This window comes from Aotus nancymaae, unplaced genomic scaffold, assembly GCF_030222135.1.
Source record: "Aotus nancymaae isolate 86718 unplaced genomic scaffold, 86718_ANA_hifiasm-v0.15.2.pri h1tg000089l, whole genome shotgun sequence".
In the NCBI taxonomy this organism is placed as follows: domain Eukaryota; kingdom Metazoa; phylum Chordata; class Mammalia; order Primates; family Aotidae; genus Aotus; species Aotus nancymaae.
Window position 1 is genome coordinate 20,138,509 of NW_026988504.1, and position 21,814 is coordinate 20,160,322.

At 43.2% G+C, this 21,814-nt stretch overlaps 1 protein-coding gene across 1 annotated transcript in view; it reads right to left on the reverse strand.

Annotated features, from left to right (window-relative positions):
• Window positions 1-9,883: 9,883 nt before the first annotated feature.
• The window catches only part of ITGB3 (integrin subunit beta 3), a 59,143-nt gene continuing 47,212 nt past the window's right edge, over window positions 9,884-21,814 (reverse strand). Inside the window, exons 13-15 of the mRNA XM_064369586.1 lie at window positions 21,294-21,413; window positions 16,495-16,661; window positions 9,884-13,057 (exon numbers count right to left, since the gene is read on the reverse strand). Coding sequence (XP_064225656.1) covers window positions 12,992-13,057; window positions 16,495-16,661; window positions 21,294-21,413 — 353 coding nt within the window. The 3' untranslated portion in view covers window positions 9,884-12,991. The remainder of the gene's footprint in view (window positions 13,058-16,494; window positions 16,662-21,293; window positions 21,414-21,814) is intronic.

A 21,814-nucleotide genomic window follows, 5' to 3' on the forward strand; every position in this document is an offset into this window, starting at 1 on the left:
AGCGTTGCCCCCCAGCGGCGGGGTCTCCGGTCCGCGCCCTTTCCTCCCGCAGCCCCGGCCCCGATTCCGCCCTCTGTCCTTCCCACCCGCTCGCCACTCTTCCCTAATCGCTGTTCATTGTCCATTGCGCTGTCCAACCATGGTCTGACCCCACTTCAATTTTACCTTCCGTCCATCCTTTGAACACCCCCGACCCCCTAGCCCTTTCTTCTAAAACATTCCGTCCTTCTTGGCTTCTGCTACTCAATAATGGACAGCAGCTCAAAGGCCCTGTGTCCCACGGCTTTGCTGAAATTTGTCTCGAGTTGCCTTTCAGGGGACTGTCGTTTCCTTTTGAAAGAGATACTTTGGTTAGTTTGGTTTTATTGTGTGTGTTTGTTTTTCCTGTGTATTTACTGTATGCAGTTGGGCAAAATACTTACGCTGAGTGTCGATTTTCTCATTCTTCCATTGTTGTGGAAATTCAAAAATACGTAGTGCTCAATAAATGTTACAATATTTAATCCCTTCCGTAATACTACTGTGTTCATTTAGATCTTAAACCTTGCTTTGTAGGCAGTCTTTAATATTTTTATTTTGAGATTTTATTATTAAATATATATACAAATCATAATTGTAAATATTTAATGGGGTACAATGTGATATTTTAATATATATATATACAATACGGAATGACTAAATCAAGCTTAACATACCCATCACCTAATTTAACGTTTTTTGTGGTGAGATATTTGAAATTTACTCTTAGCAATTTTGAGATATATGACACATTATTATTAGCTATAGTCACCACACTATGCAATAGATCTCAGAAACTTACTGCTCCTGTCTGACTGAACCTTGTACGCTTTGAAGAGCATCTCCCCATCCTCAGTCTCCTACTCGCCCCCTCCCTTCCCAGCCTCTAACCACTATTTTACTGTCTACTTCTATGAGTTTGACTTTTTAAGATTCCACATATAAGTGAGATCATGTAGTATTTGTCTTTCTGTGCCTGGCTTATTTCACTTAGTATGTCCTTCAGCTTCATTCATGTTGTCACAAATGACAGAATTTCTTTTTTAAGGCTGAATAGTATCCATTGTATATATATACCACATTTTCTTTATCTATTCATCCATTGATGCACACAGGTTGATTCCATATCTCAGCAATTGTGCATAATACTGAAATAAACATGGAAGTGCAAATATGTCTTTGACATACTGATTTCAGTTACTTGATATATGCCTAGAAATAGGATCAATGGATCATATAGTAGTTCTATTTTTAATTTTTTGGGAAACCTCTACATAGTTGTCCATAATGGCTATAATAACATAACACCAACAGTGTGCAAGTTTTCTCCACATCCTCACCAACACTTACTATTTTTCAGCATTTTGATAATAGCTACTTTTTTTGAGATGGAGTCTTGCTCTGTTGCCCAGGATGGAGTGCAGAAGTGCAATCTCCGATCACTGGAACTTCTGTTCCTGGGTTCAAGCGATCCTCCTGCCTCAGCCTCCCAAGTAGCTGGGATTACAAGCATGTGCCACCACACTTGGCTAATATCTGTATTTTTAGTAGACACGGAGATTCACCATGTTGGCCGGGGTGGTCTGGAACTCTTGATTCTCAAGTGATCCGCCCACCTCAGCCCTCCAAAGTGCTGGGATTACAGGTGTGAGCCACCACATCCAGCTTGATAATAGCCATTCTAACAGGTGTGAGGTGATATTGTAATTTTATTTTGCATTTCCCTAATAATAGTGATTTTTTTTTTCACAAACCTGTTGGCCATTTTTATGTCTTCTTTTACGAATGCCTGTGTCAGGCCGGGCATGGTGGCTTGTACCTATAATCTCAGCACTTTGGGAGGCCAAGGTGGGAGGCCTGCTTAAGCCCAAAAGTTTGAGACCAGCCTGAGCAACATAGTGAGGCCTCATCTCTACAAAAAAAACCTTTTTTTAATGTCTGTTCAGATTATTTGCTTTCTTGCTACTGAGTTCCTTGTATATCTTGGATATTAACCCCTCATCGGATGTACGATTTGTAAATATTTTCTCCCATTCAGTGGGTTGTCTCTTCACTCTGTTAACTGTTTCCTTTGATGTGCAGAAGCTTTTAGTTTCATGTAATCCCATGTGTTTATTTTTTGTTTTGTTCCCTGTGTTTTTGAGGTCATGTCCAAAAAAATGCCCAGACCAATGTAGTGGAGCTTTCCCCCTATATCTTTTTCTAGTGGCTTTCTTCTATGTTTTCTTCTAGTAGCTTCTTTTCTTCTAGTAGTTCAAGTCTTACATGTAAGTCTTCAATCCATTTTTACTTTTGTGTATGTTGTGAGATAAAGGTCCAAATTTCATTCTTCTGCACATAGATGTACAGTTTCCCAAAAGTTTTTATCAAAGAGACCCCTTTCCCAATTGTGTGTGCTTAGCTCCTTTTCAAAATTCAAATCTGTAAATTCTGCACTCATGTTCTATTGGCCAATGTGTCTGTCTTTATGGAATACCATGCTGTTATGCTTATTGCAACTTTGTCATTTATTTTAAAGTCAGGTAGCATGATGCCTTCAGCTTTGTTCTTTTTGCTCAAGATTGCTTTGGTTATTTGGGATCTTTTATGGTTCCGTATGAACTTTAGGATTTTTTATTTCCATGAAAAATAACTCTGGAATTTTGATAGGAATTGCAATGAAACTATAGATCACTTTGAGTAGCATGGGCTTTTTTTTTTTTTTGGAGACAGAGTCTCATTCTGTTGCCCAGGCTGGAGTGCAGTGGTGCAATCTTAGCTTACCACAACCTCTGCCTCCCAGGTTCAAGCGATTCTCCTTCCTCAGCCTCCCAAGTAGCTGGGACTACAGGCATGTGCCACCATGCCCGGCTAATTTTTGTATTTTCAGTAGAGACAGGGTTTCACTATGTTGGCTAGGCTTGTTTGAATTCCTGACCTCATGATCTGCCCACCTCGGCCTCCCAAAGTGCTGGGATTACAGGCATTAGCCACTGCACCCAGCCTCATAGGCATTTTAATTATATCAATTATTCCAATCCAAGAACATGGGCCATCTTTTCATTTATTTGTGTTTTCTCCGATTTCTTTCATCAGTGTTTTGTAGTTTTCAGTATAAAGATGTTTCACTTTGTTGGTTAAATATACACCTTTTTTGTTTCAGTTTTAGTTTTTGCTAATGCAAGTAGAATTATTTTCTTAATTTCTTCTTTGGATAGTTTGTTTTTAGCATCTAGAAATGCTGCTGATTTTTGTGTGTTGACCGTGTACAGCAACTTTACTGAATTTATTCTAAAGTTTTTTGATGGAGTCTTTAGGGTTTTCTATATGTAAAATCATATTGTCAACAAACAGAAAATTCCAACGCTTACTTTCCTGTTAAGATGCCTTTTATTTCCCTCTCTTGCATAATTATTCTCACTAGAACTTCCAGTGCTATGTTGAAAAAAAAAATGGTAAGAGTAGGCATCCTTTTCTTGTTCCTGATGTTAAAGGAAATGCCTTCAACTTTTCACTGTTGAGAATGTTAGCTATAAGCTTGTCATATATGACCTTTATTGTGTTGAGGTACGTTCCTTCTATACCTAATTTGTTGAGAATTTTCATCATGAAAGGATGTTTAATTTTGTCAGATGCTTTTTATGCATCTATTGAAATGATCATATGGTATTTGTCCTTCATTCTATTTATATGGTGTATCACATTTGTAGATTCCCATATGTTGAACCATCCTTGCATCCCAGGGATAAATCCCACTTGATCATGGTGAATTATTCTTTTAATGTATTTTTGAAGTCAGTATGCTAGTATTTTGTTGAGGATTTTTGCATCTATATTCATTAGGGATATGACCTGTAATTCTTCAGTGCTTTTTAAATGTATGTATACAGGTTATCCCCCCCAAAGATTATGAAATACCTGAGTGCTGAGACCATGTCTTTTATTTTTGAAAATATCCCCAATCCACCCTCCCTCCCCCACATTTCCACTCCCCACACCTGTTGTGTTTACAGTTGGTACCTCAGAGTACCATTCAATCAGGCAAAAGGTGCTCTAAAGATTTTAAGAGTGGCTGGCCACGGTGGCTCACACCTGTAATCCCAGCACTTTGGGAGGCTGAGGGGGGGTAGATCACCTGAGGTCAGAAGTTCGAGACCAGCCTCGCCAACATGGTGAAACCTCATCTCTCCTAAAAATACAAAAAAATTAGCTGGGTGTGGTGGCAAGTACCTGTAATCCCAGCTACTCAGGAGGCTGAGGCAGGAAAATCACTTGAACCCGGGAGGCAGAGGTTGCGGTGAGCCGAGATTGCGCCATTGCACTCCAGCCTGGGGGACGGGGTGAGACTCCGTCTCAAAAAAAAAAAAAAAAAACGCCGAAAAGATTTTAAGAGTGTGGTTCACAGGTCCTCTCATTCAAACAACAGGGCATCTAAGAAACTTAAGGTCTTTGTCCTTCAGCAGAAGCCCAAGGTAGAAAGAGACAAAAGAGATTTGCTGACATGGCTTTTGTCTCCTAGACTAAAACCCAATAAAATTCACAATGGATTCGAAAATTGTTTTAAGAGAATTGTATTGTCAGAAACACTGTCAGCTTGAGCTGAAAGAAAGTACAAAAAGGAAAGGGGCCTTTGGACCTCCACATTTCTACAAACAGGAAGCAAACTAATAAAACTATTTAGATGCAAACGCATCTACCTTTCACAAAAAAGGGATGACTTAGAGGATAAAACCAAGAGCCCAGAGGATGGAACCAAAAGCCGTAGGGAGTTATTCCCAGGCTTTGAATGTGGATCTGCAAACTTGTACTCAAGTGGATTTCAGAATTGCTATGAACCAGTGACTTCTGTGTACCTTGTTTTCCACCTGTTGGAACAGGAGTGTCCATAGCAGTTATCTCTCTGCTCCTGCCATTTCACATTGGTTGTTGTAGGGAAAGGAGCATATGACCTTTTTCTTTTTGTTCACAGAACTTCAGATTGAAAGGCACGTACCTGAGTAGTTCTATTTAGAGAATTACATTCAAGAAGCCTCATCTTCACTGGGCTTATGTAGAGGATAAGATTCTGAACTTTGAATTGATGCTATAACGGGATAAGATTCTGGGGCCTTAGAAGGGGTAAGTTTATTCTGCATGTGGGAGAACTATAAATAATTTGTGACCAGAGGGTAGTCTAGGGTAGACTTAAAATATGTCCACAATCACTTTGATATTTGTATTAGTTTCCTATGCTGTGATAACAAATTACCACAAACTTAGTGGCTTAAATAGCACAAATTTATTATCTCAAATTTCTGGAGGTCAGAAGTAAAAAATGGGCCTTACAAGGTTAAAATCAAAGGCTGCATTTGTTATTGAGGCTGTAGAGGAGAATCCATTCTTTGCCTTTTTCCAACTTCTATAGGCCGTATACATTCCTTGACTTGTGGCTTAATCAGTCTTATTCACTTCCATTCACTCTCACTCTGGCTCTCTTAACTCTCTCCTTTTTTTTTTTTTTTTTTGACAGAGTCTTACTTTGTCACCCAGGCTGGAGTGCCATGGTGCAATCTCGGTCAACTGTAACCCTTGCCTCCTGGATTCAAGCGATTCTCGTGTAGCCTCACAAATAGTTGGAATTATAGACATGCGTCACCATGCCCAGCTAATTTTTTTGTATTTTTAGTAGATTCAGAGTTTTGCCATGTTGGCTAGGCTGGTCTCAAACTCTTGGCCTCAAGTGATCCAACCGCCTCAGCCTCCCAAAGTCCTGGGATTACAGGCATGAGCCACCATGCCCAGCCCTGCCTCCCTCTTGTAAGGACACTTGCAACTACACTGAGTTCGCTGAAATAATCCAGGATGATTGCCTCATCTAAAGATCATGAATTACCTCAACAAAGTTGTTTGTTCCACATAGGGTAACATAGTCACAGGTTCTGGAGATAGGAATGTGGCTGTCTTTGGGGGCAATGATTCTGTCCACAATGCTCCTCCCTTCAAGAGGTGGCATCTATTCCCCTCCTCTTGAATGTTGGCTGGATTTAGTGAGCTACTTCTAATGAATAGTGTATGGCAGAAATTATGGTATGACACTTACAAAACTAAGTCATAACAAAACATTGCGGCTTCCTCCCTGTTCTCTCTTGGATTACTTCCTCTGGGAGAAACTAGCTGACATGTCATGCAGACTCTCAAGCAGTCCTATAGAGATGTCCAAGTGGTGAGGAACTAAGGCCTATTGCCAACAGCCAGCATGGAATTGATGCCTCCTGCCAACAGCCATGTGAGTAAGCCATCTTAGAAAATGATTCACCAGCCCTTTTTAGCCTTCAACTGACTACAGTCCTGGCCAACAGTTTGACTCCAACCTCTTGGGAGTCTCTGAGCCAGAACCACCCAGCTAAGCCATTCCTGAATTCCTGACCACAGAAACAGCAAGATAATGTTTGTTGTTTTAAGCTACTAAATTGTGGAGTAATTTCTTATGCAGCAACAGATAACTAATACAATCCCCACTGGGTGCAGTGGCATGTACCTGTAGTCCCAGCTACTTGGGGAGGTTGAGGTGGGAGGATTGCTTGAACCTAGGAGTTCAAGTCCAACATGGGCAACATAGCAAGACCTCACCTCCTTAAAAAAAATTTAAAAATAAATAAAATAATACAATCCTCAAGGTCACATATTGACCTATGATGGCTACTTAACTTCTAGGTATTACCTCTGCATTCCAGCCTGCAGGATTGAGGAAATGGAGAAAAGTACGTTCCTTCCCTTAAACAATATTTACTGGAAGTTGCATACACCTCTTTCATTTACATCTCATTGCCTATTAGATGGACATGGCACATGTAGCTACAAGATTTTTGCATGCTAACTTTGTATCCAGCAACTTTACTAAATTTGCTTATTAGTAATAAGAGAATAATATTTATTCTGGGCAACCATGTGCCCAACTACAAATCAGAATTTTTGATACTATGTGAGAAGCAGAAAACATACTGGGCATGATCAGCAATCTCTGCCACAATGGTGAGTGTAAGGGTCAGGAAAAGCAAAGTCTAGCACACACCCATCAACATTTTTTTTCCGATTTCTTAACAAGTATTTCCACTGGCCACCAAAGTGATATTTACACATCATCACTGTGATCTCCCCAAAGAATCATGCCAATTCTGTATGAGTCACTGGAAAATCCAATTAATATACTAAAATGAAATCAATTGTGAAACTTTTTCCTTACAAGCTCTTATCAGGGACACTGCTAAAGAATAATTTACAATGGACATTTTGTTTAAAGGCTCTTAAATTTTCTAAACGGAGCTTTCTGTGAGCAATCTTTGGTGTGTCAGAAAATACAAAGCTGATGACAAGTGTTTCCTTTATGCAAGGAGTTGGAGGGGCTTCATTGTAACATTAGCAGCCTCAAGGAAGGCAGTCATGTTCCTGACCTCTGCATTTTTTTTTTCACATACAAACCATTCTTAGGTGGCCACATTAAATGGGTTTTTTAATTTTTATGTAATGATATACTTAATCCTAATCACAAGCTTCTAAGACTGCCTCCTTGCATGTTTTAATCAAACTAAAACAAATTAGGAATATATACTTCCATAAGTATGTTGTATTATAAAACCAAATAGAAATGATTTTTAAATGGCTTATTTGCAGAGCATACGTTATGGTTCCATTATATCATTGTGAGAATTAAGTACACTAATTCCCAGGCAATCTGCTTGTAATTGGTCCCAGTGATCATTAGATGGCTCTGTTACTGTAGAGTCTGGACTACAGAAGGCAAGAGTTAAAGGATTACAAATGTGGCTCAACATATAGTTTCTCATCTCATTTTACCTAAGATCCTCTATTTTCATCCAGACATTTAGTCAGCAGTTACCAAGACATAAATAAAACACAGTGACTCTCAAAATAGTTCACCATAAAAGGTCTCAGTCTACGTTCACGTAAGCTCTTAATGATGTCATGCATTGTATTGTGCTGAAAAAAATGTACATTATGCAAAGAATTTAAGACTCAGGCCAGGCACAGTAGCTCACGCTTGTAATTCCAGCACTTTGTGAGGTTAAGGTAGGAGGATTGCTTGAGCCCAGAAGTTCAAGACCAGCCTGGGCAATATAATGAGACAATATAGTGAGACCTCATCTCTAAAAAGAAAAATGTTTTTAATTAGTCAAGTGTGGTGGCATGTGCCTGTAGTCTCTACACTTTGGGAGGCTAAGGCAGGAGAATTGCATGAGCTTGGGAGGTCAAGGCTGCAGCGGCCATGATGGTGCCACTGCACTCCAGCAACAAAATGAGACCCTGTCTGAAAAAAAAAAAAAAAAAGGACTCAAAGACAAAGGTTATGTTATCAGTGTTCTGTAAAGTACTTCAGTCTCACACTGTTGGTGCTCAATAAATTTTAAATAACAAAAAGTAAAGTAACAAATTCTAATTATTATTCTAGCATCCTATAGGATAAACATGTTAATAATTAGGACTTTGATCCCATCTCCTGTGAATAAATTCTGTAAGAATATTTTCTTGCTTGTATCTTGGTACACATAAACAGTATCTTGTTAGTTTTTTCCCAGGATTTTGACCTATTCTTTTAGTTTTTCATGGGAATCTGTGGTCATGTGTGAAACCAAGATGCCCAAGATCACTTAACCTAGAAAATGGGTCAAAGTAGATTTTCGTTTTGCGTGAGTGGATATTTCATCTTCTGAATATGTTATTCATCTTCTGAATTTGTTATTAACTGTATATAGTAACTAAGCTGCCTTACTATAAAGTTCTTGCTAGGCAAGAAGGCTACATATGTGACTCCTTAAATCAGTTGTTCTTGAACTTGAGCATTAATTAGAATCACCAGGAAGTCTTCTTAAAACAGATAGTGGGTACTCACTCCCAGATTTTCTGATTCAGTAGTTGTGGGGTTGGGCCTGTTAATTTTCATTTCTAACAAGTTTCCAGCTGATATTGATGTTGCAGGTATTGGAACCACACTTTGACACCCACTGCCTTAAATAAAATTTGTCCATTTAAATGGTCCTGTCAATAATTTGCCATTAAGCTCTTATTTTATCCATTTACGCTTCCTACAAACAAAACCTAGGCTACATTGGCAGTCTGTTCTTTTGAGATTGCACAAGTTCCTAAATAATATCCAATTTTTAAAAAACTCAAACTCTTAGAATAATAATAACCTACTCATTTTAAAAATATTAAATCTAAAGAGGGCCAGGCCTAGTGGCTCACACCTGTAATCCCAGCACTTTAAGAGGCCAAAGCTGGGGGGTCACTTGAGGTCAGTTCGTGACCAGCCTGGCCAACATGGTGAAACCCCGTCTCTACTAAAAATACAAAAATTAGCCAGGTGTGGTGATGCATGCCTGTAATCCCAGCTACTAGGGAGTCTAAGACAGGAGAATCGCTTGAGTCTGGGAGGTGGATGTTGCAGTGAGCAGAGATCACACCACCGCAGCCTGGGTGACAGAGCAAGACTCCATCTCAAAAATAAATAAATAAATAAAAATACAGAAATTTGTGGGGTATGGTGGTGGGCACCTGTAATCCCAGCAACTCAGGAGGCTGAGGCAGGAGAATCGCATGAGACCAGGAGGCAGAGGTTGCAGTGAGCCAAGATCATGGCACTGCACTCCAGCTTGGGTAACAGAGCAAGACTCTGTTGCAAAAAAACAAACAAAAAAAAAAAACAAAAAAAACAACTAAAGAGACACTCTGGATTCTGAAGCTAGCTTCAGTACCCATAGTAGTCATCATTCTGTTACATTTGGGAACATGCTTATTCTAAAATAATCATTTCTGAGTCAATGACACTTATTCTTTCACCCAAAGAAAACAGAAATAACAACACAGGAAGCACTGGGCAGCCGTAGGCCAATTCTTTTTAGAAAGTACATTTAATTCACTGTTGCACAAACCCAAACAGAGAAGGTGGTTAGGAAGTCAGGAAGGCACTTAAGAAATTTCAACCTGGAATAATTAACAAAGAAAAAGAGGCTTTGGATCCCCACATTAAAATCATGGATGACTGGCCAGTCTAGATGGCTCATGCCTGTAATCCCAGCACTTTGGGAGGCCGAGGCAGGCGGATCGCCTGAGGTCGGGAGTTCAAGACCAGCCTGGCCAACATGGTGAAACCCCGTCTCTACTAAAAATACAAAAATTAGCTGGACATGGTGGTGGGCGCCTGTAGTCCCAGTTACTTGGGAGGCTAAGGCAGGAGAATCACTTGAACCCAGGAGGCAGAGGTTGCAGTGAGCCAAGACTCCATCATTGCACTCCAGCCTGGGTGACAAGAGTGAGACTTCGTCTCAAAAAAAAAAAAAAAAAAAAAAAAAAAAATCATGGATGACCCAGGAATATCTGAAAAGTAAAGAACTGACTCCTAATATGGCAACTTGTCAGGAATATTCAAAGTTTCCCATCATTGTCCACAGATCCTAAGACTAGACATAAATTTTCTCCAAAAGAGCTAGATACAATCCCTTTGTACTGTGATATCTGATGTCAGAACACTGTTTAGCTGTTCACCCCACAAGCCAAAACTGCCATTTGCTACCTTATGAAAGCAGCTACAGGTTATCCCCACATATTGACAAATAGTACTGGTCTTCAAGACCTGTGACTTAATTCCAGTAGCTCAGAGAAGATTACTGATTTGACTCACCCTTTAAATACATTCTCTTCCCCCTTCAATAGAGTTTCTTCATATAAGACATCTTATCTAAAGAAAATGTCCCATTAACACTCTCATGGATCTGTCTTAGTAGCTGAAGATTATAATTAGTTTCCAGACTTCTTGGTTCCATGATTATCCCTCCTCATCCCCTATTTATCCCTCTACCACATTCCCATTCCCTACAGTCAGGAGTAATCCATGGGTGAGACAGGGCTCAGTCATGGCCCAGTATCTAATTCCAAGGCGTATTCTCAATGTTAACACAAGAATACAGAATAGATACTTCAGCTACTTACGAATTCCTCTTCCCTAATATGTGGATGCAAATGTGTACGAAGTGAAGGAAGAAGTAGTAACCAAATGAAGCTTAAGTGCTACGTCGGGAAAGACGTAACTACTAACAAATGTTGGAAAAGGGGTTTGGAGAGAGGATAGAGTGAGACTCTCATTGAGAAAGGTGATATGGAATGACATCTGCTCTTGCCAAAGCCCGGACTCTCAGATCTCCCAACTAAAAGCACAAACAGTATCAATATCCCACAGAATCTTGACCGCACATTTGATGCCACAGTAAGTCCCAGCATCTTAGAATGTTGACACTGAAAGAGGCCTTCAAGACTGGTTGCTCAAAACCCATCATTTCTCAGACTAGAAAACTGAGCCTTAAGGTGAAGAAAGTGACTTGCCTTAATTAGAGTCAAAGATTATTTAGCTGCAACACTGAGGCCAGAACTCCAGTTTTCTGCTCATGGAACAACTTGTTAAGTCTTTCTTTTTTTCTTGGGTGTTTGGGAGCTGCTTTTTATGTTGGATGTATGTCAACACCAATGGAGCCACTGCTCTTCTGGAACAAAAGAACAGTCCCTCTTTCTCAGGAAAGGCCCAGTGTGTCCATCCATCTATCCCCATAGCCTTCCAGCGTGAGAGAGCCCCTCGCAGATCCAGCCCCTGGGCAGTGACTTTCGGTGAATACCAAGTGGGAGTGTCTGTACCCTGCCCAAGTCTGTGTGGTTTCCTATGCTCTCCTTCTTGGCCATCACATACCCTTACAAATATAATGCAAGCATGTTTATATACATGTTCCTTTAGGTTAAGAAAACCTCATCATGAGAAAAATAAAATAAAATTGCACTGTGGCCTCTCAGATTAAAGACTGAGTTAAAATGAGGTTGTCCAGCTCATAGAAGAGCAGGCCACACATGCTGATACAACTGGCCCATCATTCCATCCTGGCACTTATTCCCAGCCAATTCATGGGAATAATTTCTTCACAAGGCAGCCAAGAGGTAGTAGGAAAATGCAGTCAGCCCCATGGATGGATACAGCACACAGAGGCACAGGGCTGGTTTTGTAGAGGTGCCATGGATGAGGGAAAAAAGGCCGGACCCCTGGCTCTACAACAGCACTCTCTCCCTTAGAGGAAAAGCATTTGGTCATGAGAGACATCCCCAGCTCACAGCAAATGTCTACAGCAGTGACGTGTGGAATTAGGAGGTAAAGAGATGGTGCTGGCGTAAGGGTGACACACTTCTTGTAAACAAACCTCCAGGGTAGAGCTGCCAATAGGGCAAATCTGGAGGGTTGTGATTATGAACTAGGAGATGCTGATACATCCCCCAGGCCATGAATGACCCCTGAGTGGCTCTGCCATCCTCACTCCCAACAGGTCAAAGAATTAGGTTGCAAGGACTTCCCTTGCAATAGAACCATAGCTGGATTAAGGGGATGGCGAAAGGCACAGGCAGCTCTGATAGCTCAGCTCTCCCCAACTCCTCCTTCAGCCTGAGGGAGGGGAAAGGAGGCAGAGGTACAGATGACCCGGGCTGCCAAGCCCAGCAGTTCCTACCATAGCTGCTGAGAAGGCCCCAGAACCATAAACTTGTGAACTCAGGGTAGAGCCAAGGCTTGGCGTCCCTTCCTCTGGAATGAGAGGCCTCAGCCCTGCCCTTCTCTTCAGGGACAATGGCCTGATGAGGAAAGCTGGCTCCTCACTGAGGTAATGATGAACACCTGCTCAGCTCCACAGTCACCCTCAAGCTAAGCAGGAAGAATTCCTGCAGGAGGCATCCTGGGGACAAAGGCTAAGGAGCTCAGCTTATCAGAACACATCACAATTTTAAATTACACACTCCCACATGCATCACACACACACACAGACCCACACTTCCACATACCGACATTCTCCCAACCCACCACACTCTGAGCCCCAAATCCCTCCCCACAAATACTGTCCTCTGTAAACACGATGGCAGAGACTCCTGCAATCCTGGCCCAGGCTGATAATGATCTGAGGATGACTGCTTATCATTAAGTGCCCCGGTAGGTGATATTGGTGAAGGTAGATGTGGCCTCTTTATACAGTGGGTTGTTGGCCTGTGGAGGAAACAGAAAAGCGTCTTACAGTGAATTCCTCAGTCCTTCCCTATCCCGAATGTTTAAAATTCATCTGATAAGTTTTCCCAAGGCAACCTTCTCTAGAATACACCATTAATGAAACAGAAAAATGTTTATTTTACTCACACTTTAGTTCTTGGCATGGAAATTGATAGGAAATAACAGGAGGAGATGAGGTAGAATGCCATCCTGCCACTGTTTCTTATTTCTTATTTATTTATTTATTAGACAGGGTCTCATTCTGTTGCCCAGGCTGGAATGCAGTGGCACAATCTCAGCTCACAGCAACCTCCACCTCCTGGGCTCAAGACATCCTCCCACCTCAGCCTCCCAAGTAGCTGGGACTACAGGCACATACCACTACGCCTGGCTAGTTTTGCATTTTTTGTAGAGATAGGGTAGGGAAGGGTTTTGTCATGTTGCCCAAGCTGGTCTCAAACTCCTGAGCTCAAGCGATCCACCTGCCTCAGCCTCCCAAAGTGCTGGGATTACAGGTGTGAGCCACCACACCTGTTCCCCACTACTATTTCTAAGGAGCTAAATTCAGCCTATCACTCTTCAGCGATCCCACAGCATTCCAGAGCAGAACCTCTCCTATTTCACCCATGTCCCCCTCTCTTTTGCCCTTCTCCCTTTTTCCCTTCCCTGTGACAGTGATGGGAGATGTAGACAAGGAACAGAAGTGTAGCAGGTGGAGTTCAGAACACAGAGGACAGCTTTTGCTCAAATAATTCTTAATTTGTTTTCATCTAATACTGCTAAGCACTAACCACGGCCAGGCATGGTGGCTTATGCCTGTAATCCCAGCAGCTTGAGTGGCCAAAGTAGGAAGATCACTTGAGCCCAGGAGTTTGAGACCAGCCTGGGTAACAGAGTGAGACCCTGTCTCTACATGGGAAAAAAATACAAAAATTAGCCGGCTGTGGTGGTGTGTGCCTATAGTCCTGGCTGCTCGGGAGGTGAGGTAGGAGGATCACTTGAGCCCAGGATATCAAGGCTGCAGTGAGCCATGATGGCACCACTGCATTCCAACCTGGGTGACAGAGTGAGATCCTGTCTCAAAAAAAGAAGGAAGGAGGGAAGGGAAAGTAAAGGAAGGGAGGGAGGGGAGGGGAGGGAAGGAGAGGGGAGGAGAGGGGAGGGGAGGAGAGAGGAGGGGAGGAGAGGGGAGGGGAGGAGGGGGAGGAGAGGGGAGGGGAGGGAAGGACAGGGGAGGGGAGGGAAGGAGAGAAGAGGGAAGGGGAGGGAAAGAGAGGGGAGGAGAGGGAAGGGGAGGAGAGGGGAGGGGAGGAGAGGGGAGGGGAGGAGAGGGGAGGGGAGGAGAGGGGAAGGGAGGGGAGAGGGGGAGGAGAGGGGAGGGGAGGGAAGGAGAGGGGAGGGGAGGAGAGGGAAGGAGAGGAGAGGGGAGGGGAGGGAAAGAGAGGGGAGGAGAGGGGAGGGGAGGAGAAGGGAGGGGAGGAGAAGGGAGGGGGAAGCATTATCCACAAAACTGTCATGTGATCAGGAAAAAGTAAGACCCTTGCTAGGTTTCCCAAACTATTTTCCAAAAGAGGCTGAGGCAGGTGGATCACAAGGTCAGGAGATCGAGACCATCCTGACCAACATGGTGAAACCCCGTCTCTACCAAAAATACAAAAATTAGCTGGGCATGGTGGTGCAGGCCTGTGGTCCTGGCTGCTTGGGAGGCTGAGGCAGGAGAATTGCTTGAACCAGGACCTGGGAGGCGGAGGTTGCAGTGAGCTGAGATCGTGCCATTGTACTTCAGTCTGGTGACAGAGCAAGACTCCGTCTCAAAAAAAAAAAAAAGCAGCCGGGTGCGGTGGCTCAAGCCTGTAATCCCAGCACTTTGGGAGGCCGAGGCGGGTGGATCACGAGGTCAAGAGATCGAGACCATCCTGGTCAACATGGTGAAACCCCGTCTCTACTAAAGATACAAAAAAATTAGCTGGGCATGGTGGCGTGTGCCTGTAATCCCAGCTACTCAGGAGGCTGAGGCAGGAGAATTGCCTGAACCCAGGAGGCGGAGGTTGCGGTGAGCCGAGATCGCGCCATTGCACTCCAGCCTGGGTAACAAGAGCGAAACTCCGTCTCAAAAAAAAAAAAAAAAAAAAAAAAAAAAGCAACAAATCCCATAAGGTCTATAAGTCCTTAATGGTAGCTTCATGAAACACATTCTTGTGGTCCTCACAGGTTCAGGATGTTCCACACTGTTCTAACAGAAACATTTCAGTTTCATGGGACCCTTGAGTACAAAGTTCTGGGGTCACCATCAAATGGGAACAAACTTGCAGCCTAACCCTAACCCTGGACATTAGGGTAGTCAAATGGCCATTTGGAGGATCCAGGAAAAAAGTTGAAATGTGAAAAAAGTCAAAAGAGAATAGAGTAGGATTAAGTATATAGAATGTTCTCAGTAAATGCTTGTTTAATTAAATAAAATAAGGATAAAAGAGTAGAGTCTGATTTGGAAGGAACCTTTTTTTTTGAGACAGAGTCCTTCTCTGTCATCCAGAGCACGGTACAATCTTGGCTCACTACAACCTCCATCTACCGGGTTCAAGTGATTCTCCTGCTTCAGCCTCCCGAATAGCTGGGATTATAGGCATGCACCACCATGCCCGGCTAATTTTTAATAGAGACGGAGTTTTGCCATGTTGCCCAGGATGGTCTCGAGCTCATGAGCTCAAGTGATCTGCCCACCTTGGCCCCCAAAAGTGCTGGGATTACAGGTGTGAGCCACCGTACCCAGCCTCGAAGTAACCATTTATGTGAGGAAAAAGAAAATAATGAGGTGGAATGACATCCTGCCTCTATCTCTAAGAGGCTAACCCAAAAAGTATCCCTATAGTAACCTAATTTCCTCCCAGAATCAGGCAAAGTACTTAACTCCTCTGTGCTCAGTTTCTTTACCTACAAAATGGGAATAATAATATTGCCCACCACGTAATATTGTTAGAGGAATGAAATAAGTTAATACGTAAAAAGCATTCAGAACAGGTCCAGGCACAGGCCAAATCCTCAGGAAATGTTAGTGATCATATTTTTTCCTATTTGGGTTTAAGGCTTTGGGCTTCATTAGCATGTAATATATTATGTGTTCTCAGTGTAGGGTTGTCTTGTCTCCCTCAGTTGGAGAATGTGTTTCCTTCTCATTCCTTCAGGGTCAGGGCAAAGCCGGGTCCTGTCTCTGTTTGGTCAGTACTACCTGACGTGGCTCCTAGTGACTGGATGGTAGACGATCAGGTGGCTTTTAGGAAGCTGAAGGACAAGGGGACAGTGAAACCATCTCTCCCAGTTTCCAGAACAGAGGATAACAGATGGCGCTGGCTGAACCTGACCACCCAAAGCATCTGCTCCTTCCACTGAAGAGTCTCAGACCAATGACTTTTTAGAAGACGCCCAGCCCAGCCTCTTACTGTGTCCCATTTTGCCCTGGCGCGTTCTTCCTCAAATTTAGCAAACTCTTTTCGGTCGTGGATAGTGATGAGGAGCTTCCAGATGAGCAGAGCAGCAAGGCCGATGAGCAGAATGGCCCCCATCACTGAGAGCAGGACAACTAGGATGTCAGGGCCCTTGGGACACTCTGTCAGGAAGAAGCACAGAGCAGGGTGGTTGTGAATGAAGCAGGAATCACTTGAACTGGCTGTGAATAAAGTGTTCTTGACAAAGTAATTAAGGTCCTTGAAGGAAATAGGACAGTTTTCAAAAATTAATTTTTTAAAGAGACAATCTTTAGGACAGCAATAATCTGTCCTGAGTGGCTCACATCAGAAGCCTAGACCTGGTAACCCCTAGACAAAACCCAGCCATGCCTTTGTGTGGGGGTTCACCCAAGTGTTTCTTTTAAAAATCAGACAGAAAGAAGGGAACAACAGACACTGGGACCTACTTGAAGGTAGAGGATGGGAGGAGGGTGAGGATCAAAAAACTACCTATCAGGTACTATGCTTATTACCTGGGTGATGAGATAATATGTACACCAGACCCCACGACTCACAATTTATCTACAGAACAAACCCGCACATGTACCTCTATAGCTAAAGGAACGTTTTTTAAAAATTAAAAAATAAAAAGTTGGCTGGGTGCAGTGTCTCACACCTGTAATCCCAGCACTTTGGGAGGCCAAAGTGGGCAGAGCACCTGAGGTCAGGAGTTCGAGACCAACCTGGCCAACATGGTAAAACTCTGTCTCTACTAAAACTACAAAAATTAGCTGGGTGTGGTGGCATATACCTGTAATCCCAGCTACTTGAGAGGCTGAGGCACAAGAATCACTTGGACTTGGGAGGTGGAGGTTGCAGTGAGCCAAGATCATGCCATTGCACTCTAGCATGGGTAACAGAGTAAAACTCCATCTCAAAAAAAGAAATAAAAAATTAAAATAAATAAAATAAAAAATAAAAATTGATTTTATCAGCAATATTGAATAATCAGGAGATTCTCCCCCTAAAATTTTATATTATTCTCTTTAGAAAGAAAATCCAGGCCAGGCACAGTGGCTCATGCCTATAATGCCAGCATTTGGGAGGCTGAGGAAGGAGGATAACTTAAGTCTAGAAATTCAAGACCAGCCTGGGCAACATAGTGAGACCCAGCTGCTACAATTTTTTTTTTTTAATTAGCCACACATGGTGGCATATGCCTGTAGTCCCAGCTACTCAGGAGGCTGAGGTGGGAGAATCGTTTGAGCCTGGGAGGTCAAGGCCTGGGAGTTCATGCCACTGCTCTCCAGCCTGGATGACAGAGGGAGACCCTATCTCAAAAAAAGGAAGAAAGAAATGGGGGAGGAAGGGCGAAAGAGAGAGAGGGGGAGGTAGAGAGAGAAAAAAAAAAAGAAAAAGAAAGAAAGAAGGTAAGTCCAAAGAGCTAGAAACATTGGTACCTATATTCCTGTAGGGCAGCAGCTAGCTAGAGCTGAAGAGGGGCTGCTCCTTTTAGTTAGAACGCATGTTTTCTAGTTCACCAGAATCCCCACCACTCTCCCTTCTCTCTCCTAAAGGAAGGCAGCGTGACTTGGTGTGTCTGTGCTCCTGTGGACATTAGAGCGAGACTCCCTGAGTTTGAATCCTGACTTGCGACTTAACTTTGCTACATGATATTTGGAAAATTACTTAACCTTTCTGAACGTCTGTTTCCTGTTTCTCCATCTTTAAAATGAAGATAGTAATAGCACTGACTTCAAAAGAAACTTGTTATGAGGAATAATTAAATTAAATATATCCTAAAAACTCAGAACAATGCCTGGCATAGAATAAGTGTTCAGTAAATATCAGCTACCATTGTAAATGATCTTCTCATACCCAGCTGTTTTCACCAACTTATTTGCCTCCTTAGCCCCTGCAAGTATTTGTGTCTGTTACCCTGGTTCATATATTTACATTCCTGAGGGCTGTGAACCTAATCACATTTTTTGCATTCTTAGAGACCAGGATCTGCCAGCCAAGACAATATTTTGAGTTCTTTCCCAAAATATTAGTCATCTAAAATCATAACCCTATTGAAAGCTGACTTCCTGTTCAACCCCAGTCAACAACTAACACAGAGGCATGTCATCCCTCTGGGGGTCAGGCTGAGTATACTCTGCAGAGCTCTACTTCCCATAAATGTCAGGTATCTAATAGGTGATCTTACTCCAGTAACCTCAAGTGTTATGAAACCAGGTGTTTATATATGAGGGTGCTGATGAGCCTGGAGAGGAAGTCACACCCACTTTCCACACTGTCTCCCACCTTCTTCTCTAAACATACACCCAATGTTCACCACACACAACACAAAAACAACCACCACCACAACCCAAGCTGGCTGTCTCCCAACCTGCCAAATTACAACATGTCTATAATTAAATGAGTGCCTGGAGAGAGACTGTGAGGTTCCAGTGTCCAAGTTCCCAGGAGTGAAGGGCCCCAGTTCTTCTGGGAAAAACAATTATGGATTCTCTGGAAGACTTGGATAGGGCTGACCCTCAATTCTCAAAGTAAAATCTCTTCAATTCTGCACATTAGTATGGGCAGGACAGGTAGGGTGCCAGAAGGTCTTCAGGGGAAAACAATCTGTTAACCATGTATCTGGAGAGGAGTTTGGGATGGGCTTCCTGGAAGCAGAAGGCAAGATCAGGTGACCTCTGGAGGGTCCTTCCAGCCACAGTGGTAGACCAACGGCAAATGACCTAAGGTCAAAGAAGTCTGGGTAGGGTTGGCAGATTCAGCAAACAAAAATACAGGACGCTTGGCCAGGTGCAGTGGCTCACACCTGGAATCCCAGCACTTTGGGAGGCCAAGGTAGGCAGATCACTTGAAGTCAGAAGTTCAAGACCAGCCTGGCCAACATGGTGAAACCCAGTCTCTACTAAAAAATACAAAAATTAGCCAGATGTGGTTGTGGGCACCTGTAATCCCAGCTACTCAGAAGACTGAGGCATGAGAACTGCTTGAACCCAGAAGGCAGAGATTGCAGTGAGCCAACACTGTACCACTGTAATCCAGCCTGGGTGACAGAGCAAGACTCTGTCTCAAAAAAAAACCGGAAGCCAAGACAAATTTGAATTTCGGATAAATAATTATTTTTTACTATAAGCGTGTACTAAATATTGCATGGGACATAGTGTATTTTATTTGGCAACCACATCTGGGAGTGTTAAGAGCCCAGCTCAGGAGCCCATTCCGTGTGGTTAAACTCCACTTGGCCAATGCCAAAACGTTTGCCAGTGCTGTCTTTACTGCTCTATCATAGCTCAGCCCTTCAGGGAGAGCTCCTGCAAGATTGTAAGTTGGGGAAGAGAAAAGAATGATCTCCCCCATTGTCTGAGACCCCAGCTGCAATATTCTACTCCAAGCCAGGAAATGATTAGAGTTGGGAGATGAGTGGGGAGGCAGAGCCTAGAATTCCAGGGCAACAACATAGGAAATGTTGGCCGGGTGCAATGACTCATACCTGTAATCCCAGCACTGTGGGGGTTGAGGCTGGGGGGTGCGGGGAGGTGATCACTGGAGCCTAGGAGTTTAAGACTAGCCTAGGCAACATAGTGAGACTTCATCTCTACAAAAAATTAAAATTAAAAAGTAGCCAGGTGTGGTGGTGTAGTCCCAGGGAGGCTGAGATGGGAGGACTGTGTGAGCCCAAAAGGTTGAAGCTGCAGTGAGCCAAGGTCACACCACTGCACTCCAACCTGGATGACAAAATGAGACCCTATCTCAAAAAAAAAAATCGGAAATGTGGGTCTATGGATCTGGGCTCCATTCTCCTAATGTGGAGGAAGGGGTGCAATGGCAGTAAATACTCAAAAATGTTTTCTAATAACTCATCTTAATCTGTTGTTTAAGAGGAACAAAGGCCATAAAGGTGTTAAAGGGAAGCAAGCAATCGACAGCATTGGATGGTGACAAGCCTGTGGCTCGTGTGTTATGATGGGATGAACGCTTCCAGAAGGCACTGTCCTTTCAGTGTTCAGGGCAGCTTTGCATTAGTGCCTCAAACCCATCCCTACATCCTGCAGTAATCCTGGAAAGGTCAACGCCTCCAACCATCAGGCATTCCCCCGAAGCACAGTCAACCATCTCACTTTTAGTAGTGCAGATATCGTGTGCTGTAAAGTCCTAAAATTTAAATTCTTTACTTCTTGACATAATTGCCTCAAAAAAATGCAATGACATATTTTGTCCATTGATGAGACCCATAGCTATCTTCTTCTCTTTACCTGCTTTCTGGTTTTTCTGTCTCCTCAATTAACAAGTCACTTTCCTGATAATATTTGTGTTTATAAATACCCTTCACCAAGATGACAGTCCCTAACTTATCATTTGTTTGTTTGTTTGTTTGAGATGGAGTCTCACTCTGTCGCCCAGGTTGGAGTACAGTGGTGCGATCTCAGCTCACTGCAACCTCCGCCTCCCAGGTTCAAGCGAGTCTCCTGCCTCAGCCTCCTGCGGAGCTAGAATTACAGGCATGTGCCACCACACCCAACTAACTTTTTTGTATTTTTAGTAGAGACGCCACGTTGGCCAGGCTGGTCTCTAACTCCTGACCTCAGGTGATCCACCCACCTCGGCCTCCCAAACTGCTGGGATTACAGGCATGAGCCACCACGTGTGGCCCCTAACTTATCACTTGCAGGCTTAACCTGTTTTGTTTGAGAGGCTCAATGAGTAGAAATTTCTGCCTAATATGGTTCTCCCTCTCCCTCCTGGGGCAGGGCCAGGAGCCCTCAGGGTTCACTCACCTGGCTCTTCTACCACATACAGGATGGACTTTCCACTGGAGTCTTCATAGTACTGGAATCTGACAACACAGTCATCCTCATTCTTATAGGTACAATTCACTGCATCTTTGCCAGTGTCCTCTGGGAGTAGGGAAAATGGAGGAATAAAAAGTGAGTCAATTACTGGAAGATGGGGCCACTCCAAACCCCTATCACAGGACTTCTGGAAAAGTATGTGACAGGAAACCCTGTGCCTCCTGTGCACAATGCCTAGATTCAAGATGGCTGTTGCGTCTGGCAGTTGCCAGTCACTGACCCCCACTGATGTATTTTGTACTGCAAAAAGTTCTTAATCCTTCCTCTGAAACAGACATGATATAACAGTATTACACAATTTAATTCAAATTCTGGCTTCACTACCTACCTATTGTGTGATCTTGAGTGAGTTACCTGACCTCATCAAGTCTTTCTTCATCTATAAAAAGAAAATGATACCCCCACCTCACAAGTTCAGTGAACTAAACAGCATAAAGAGTGCCTAA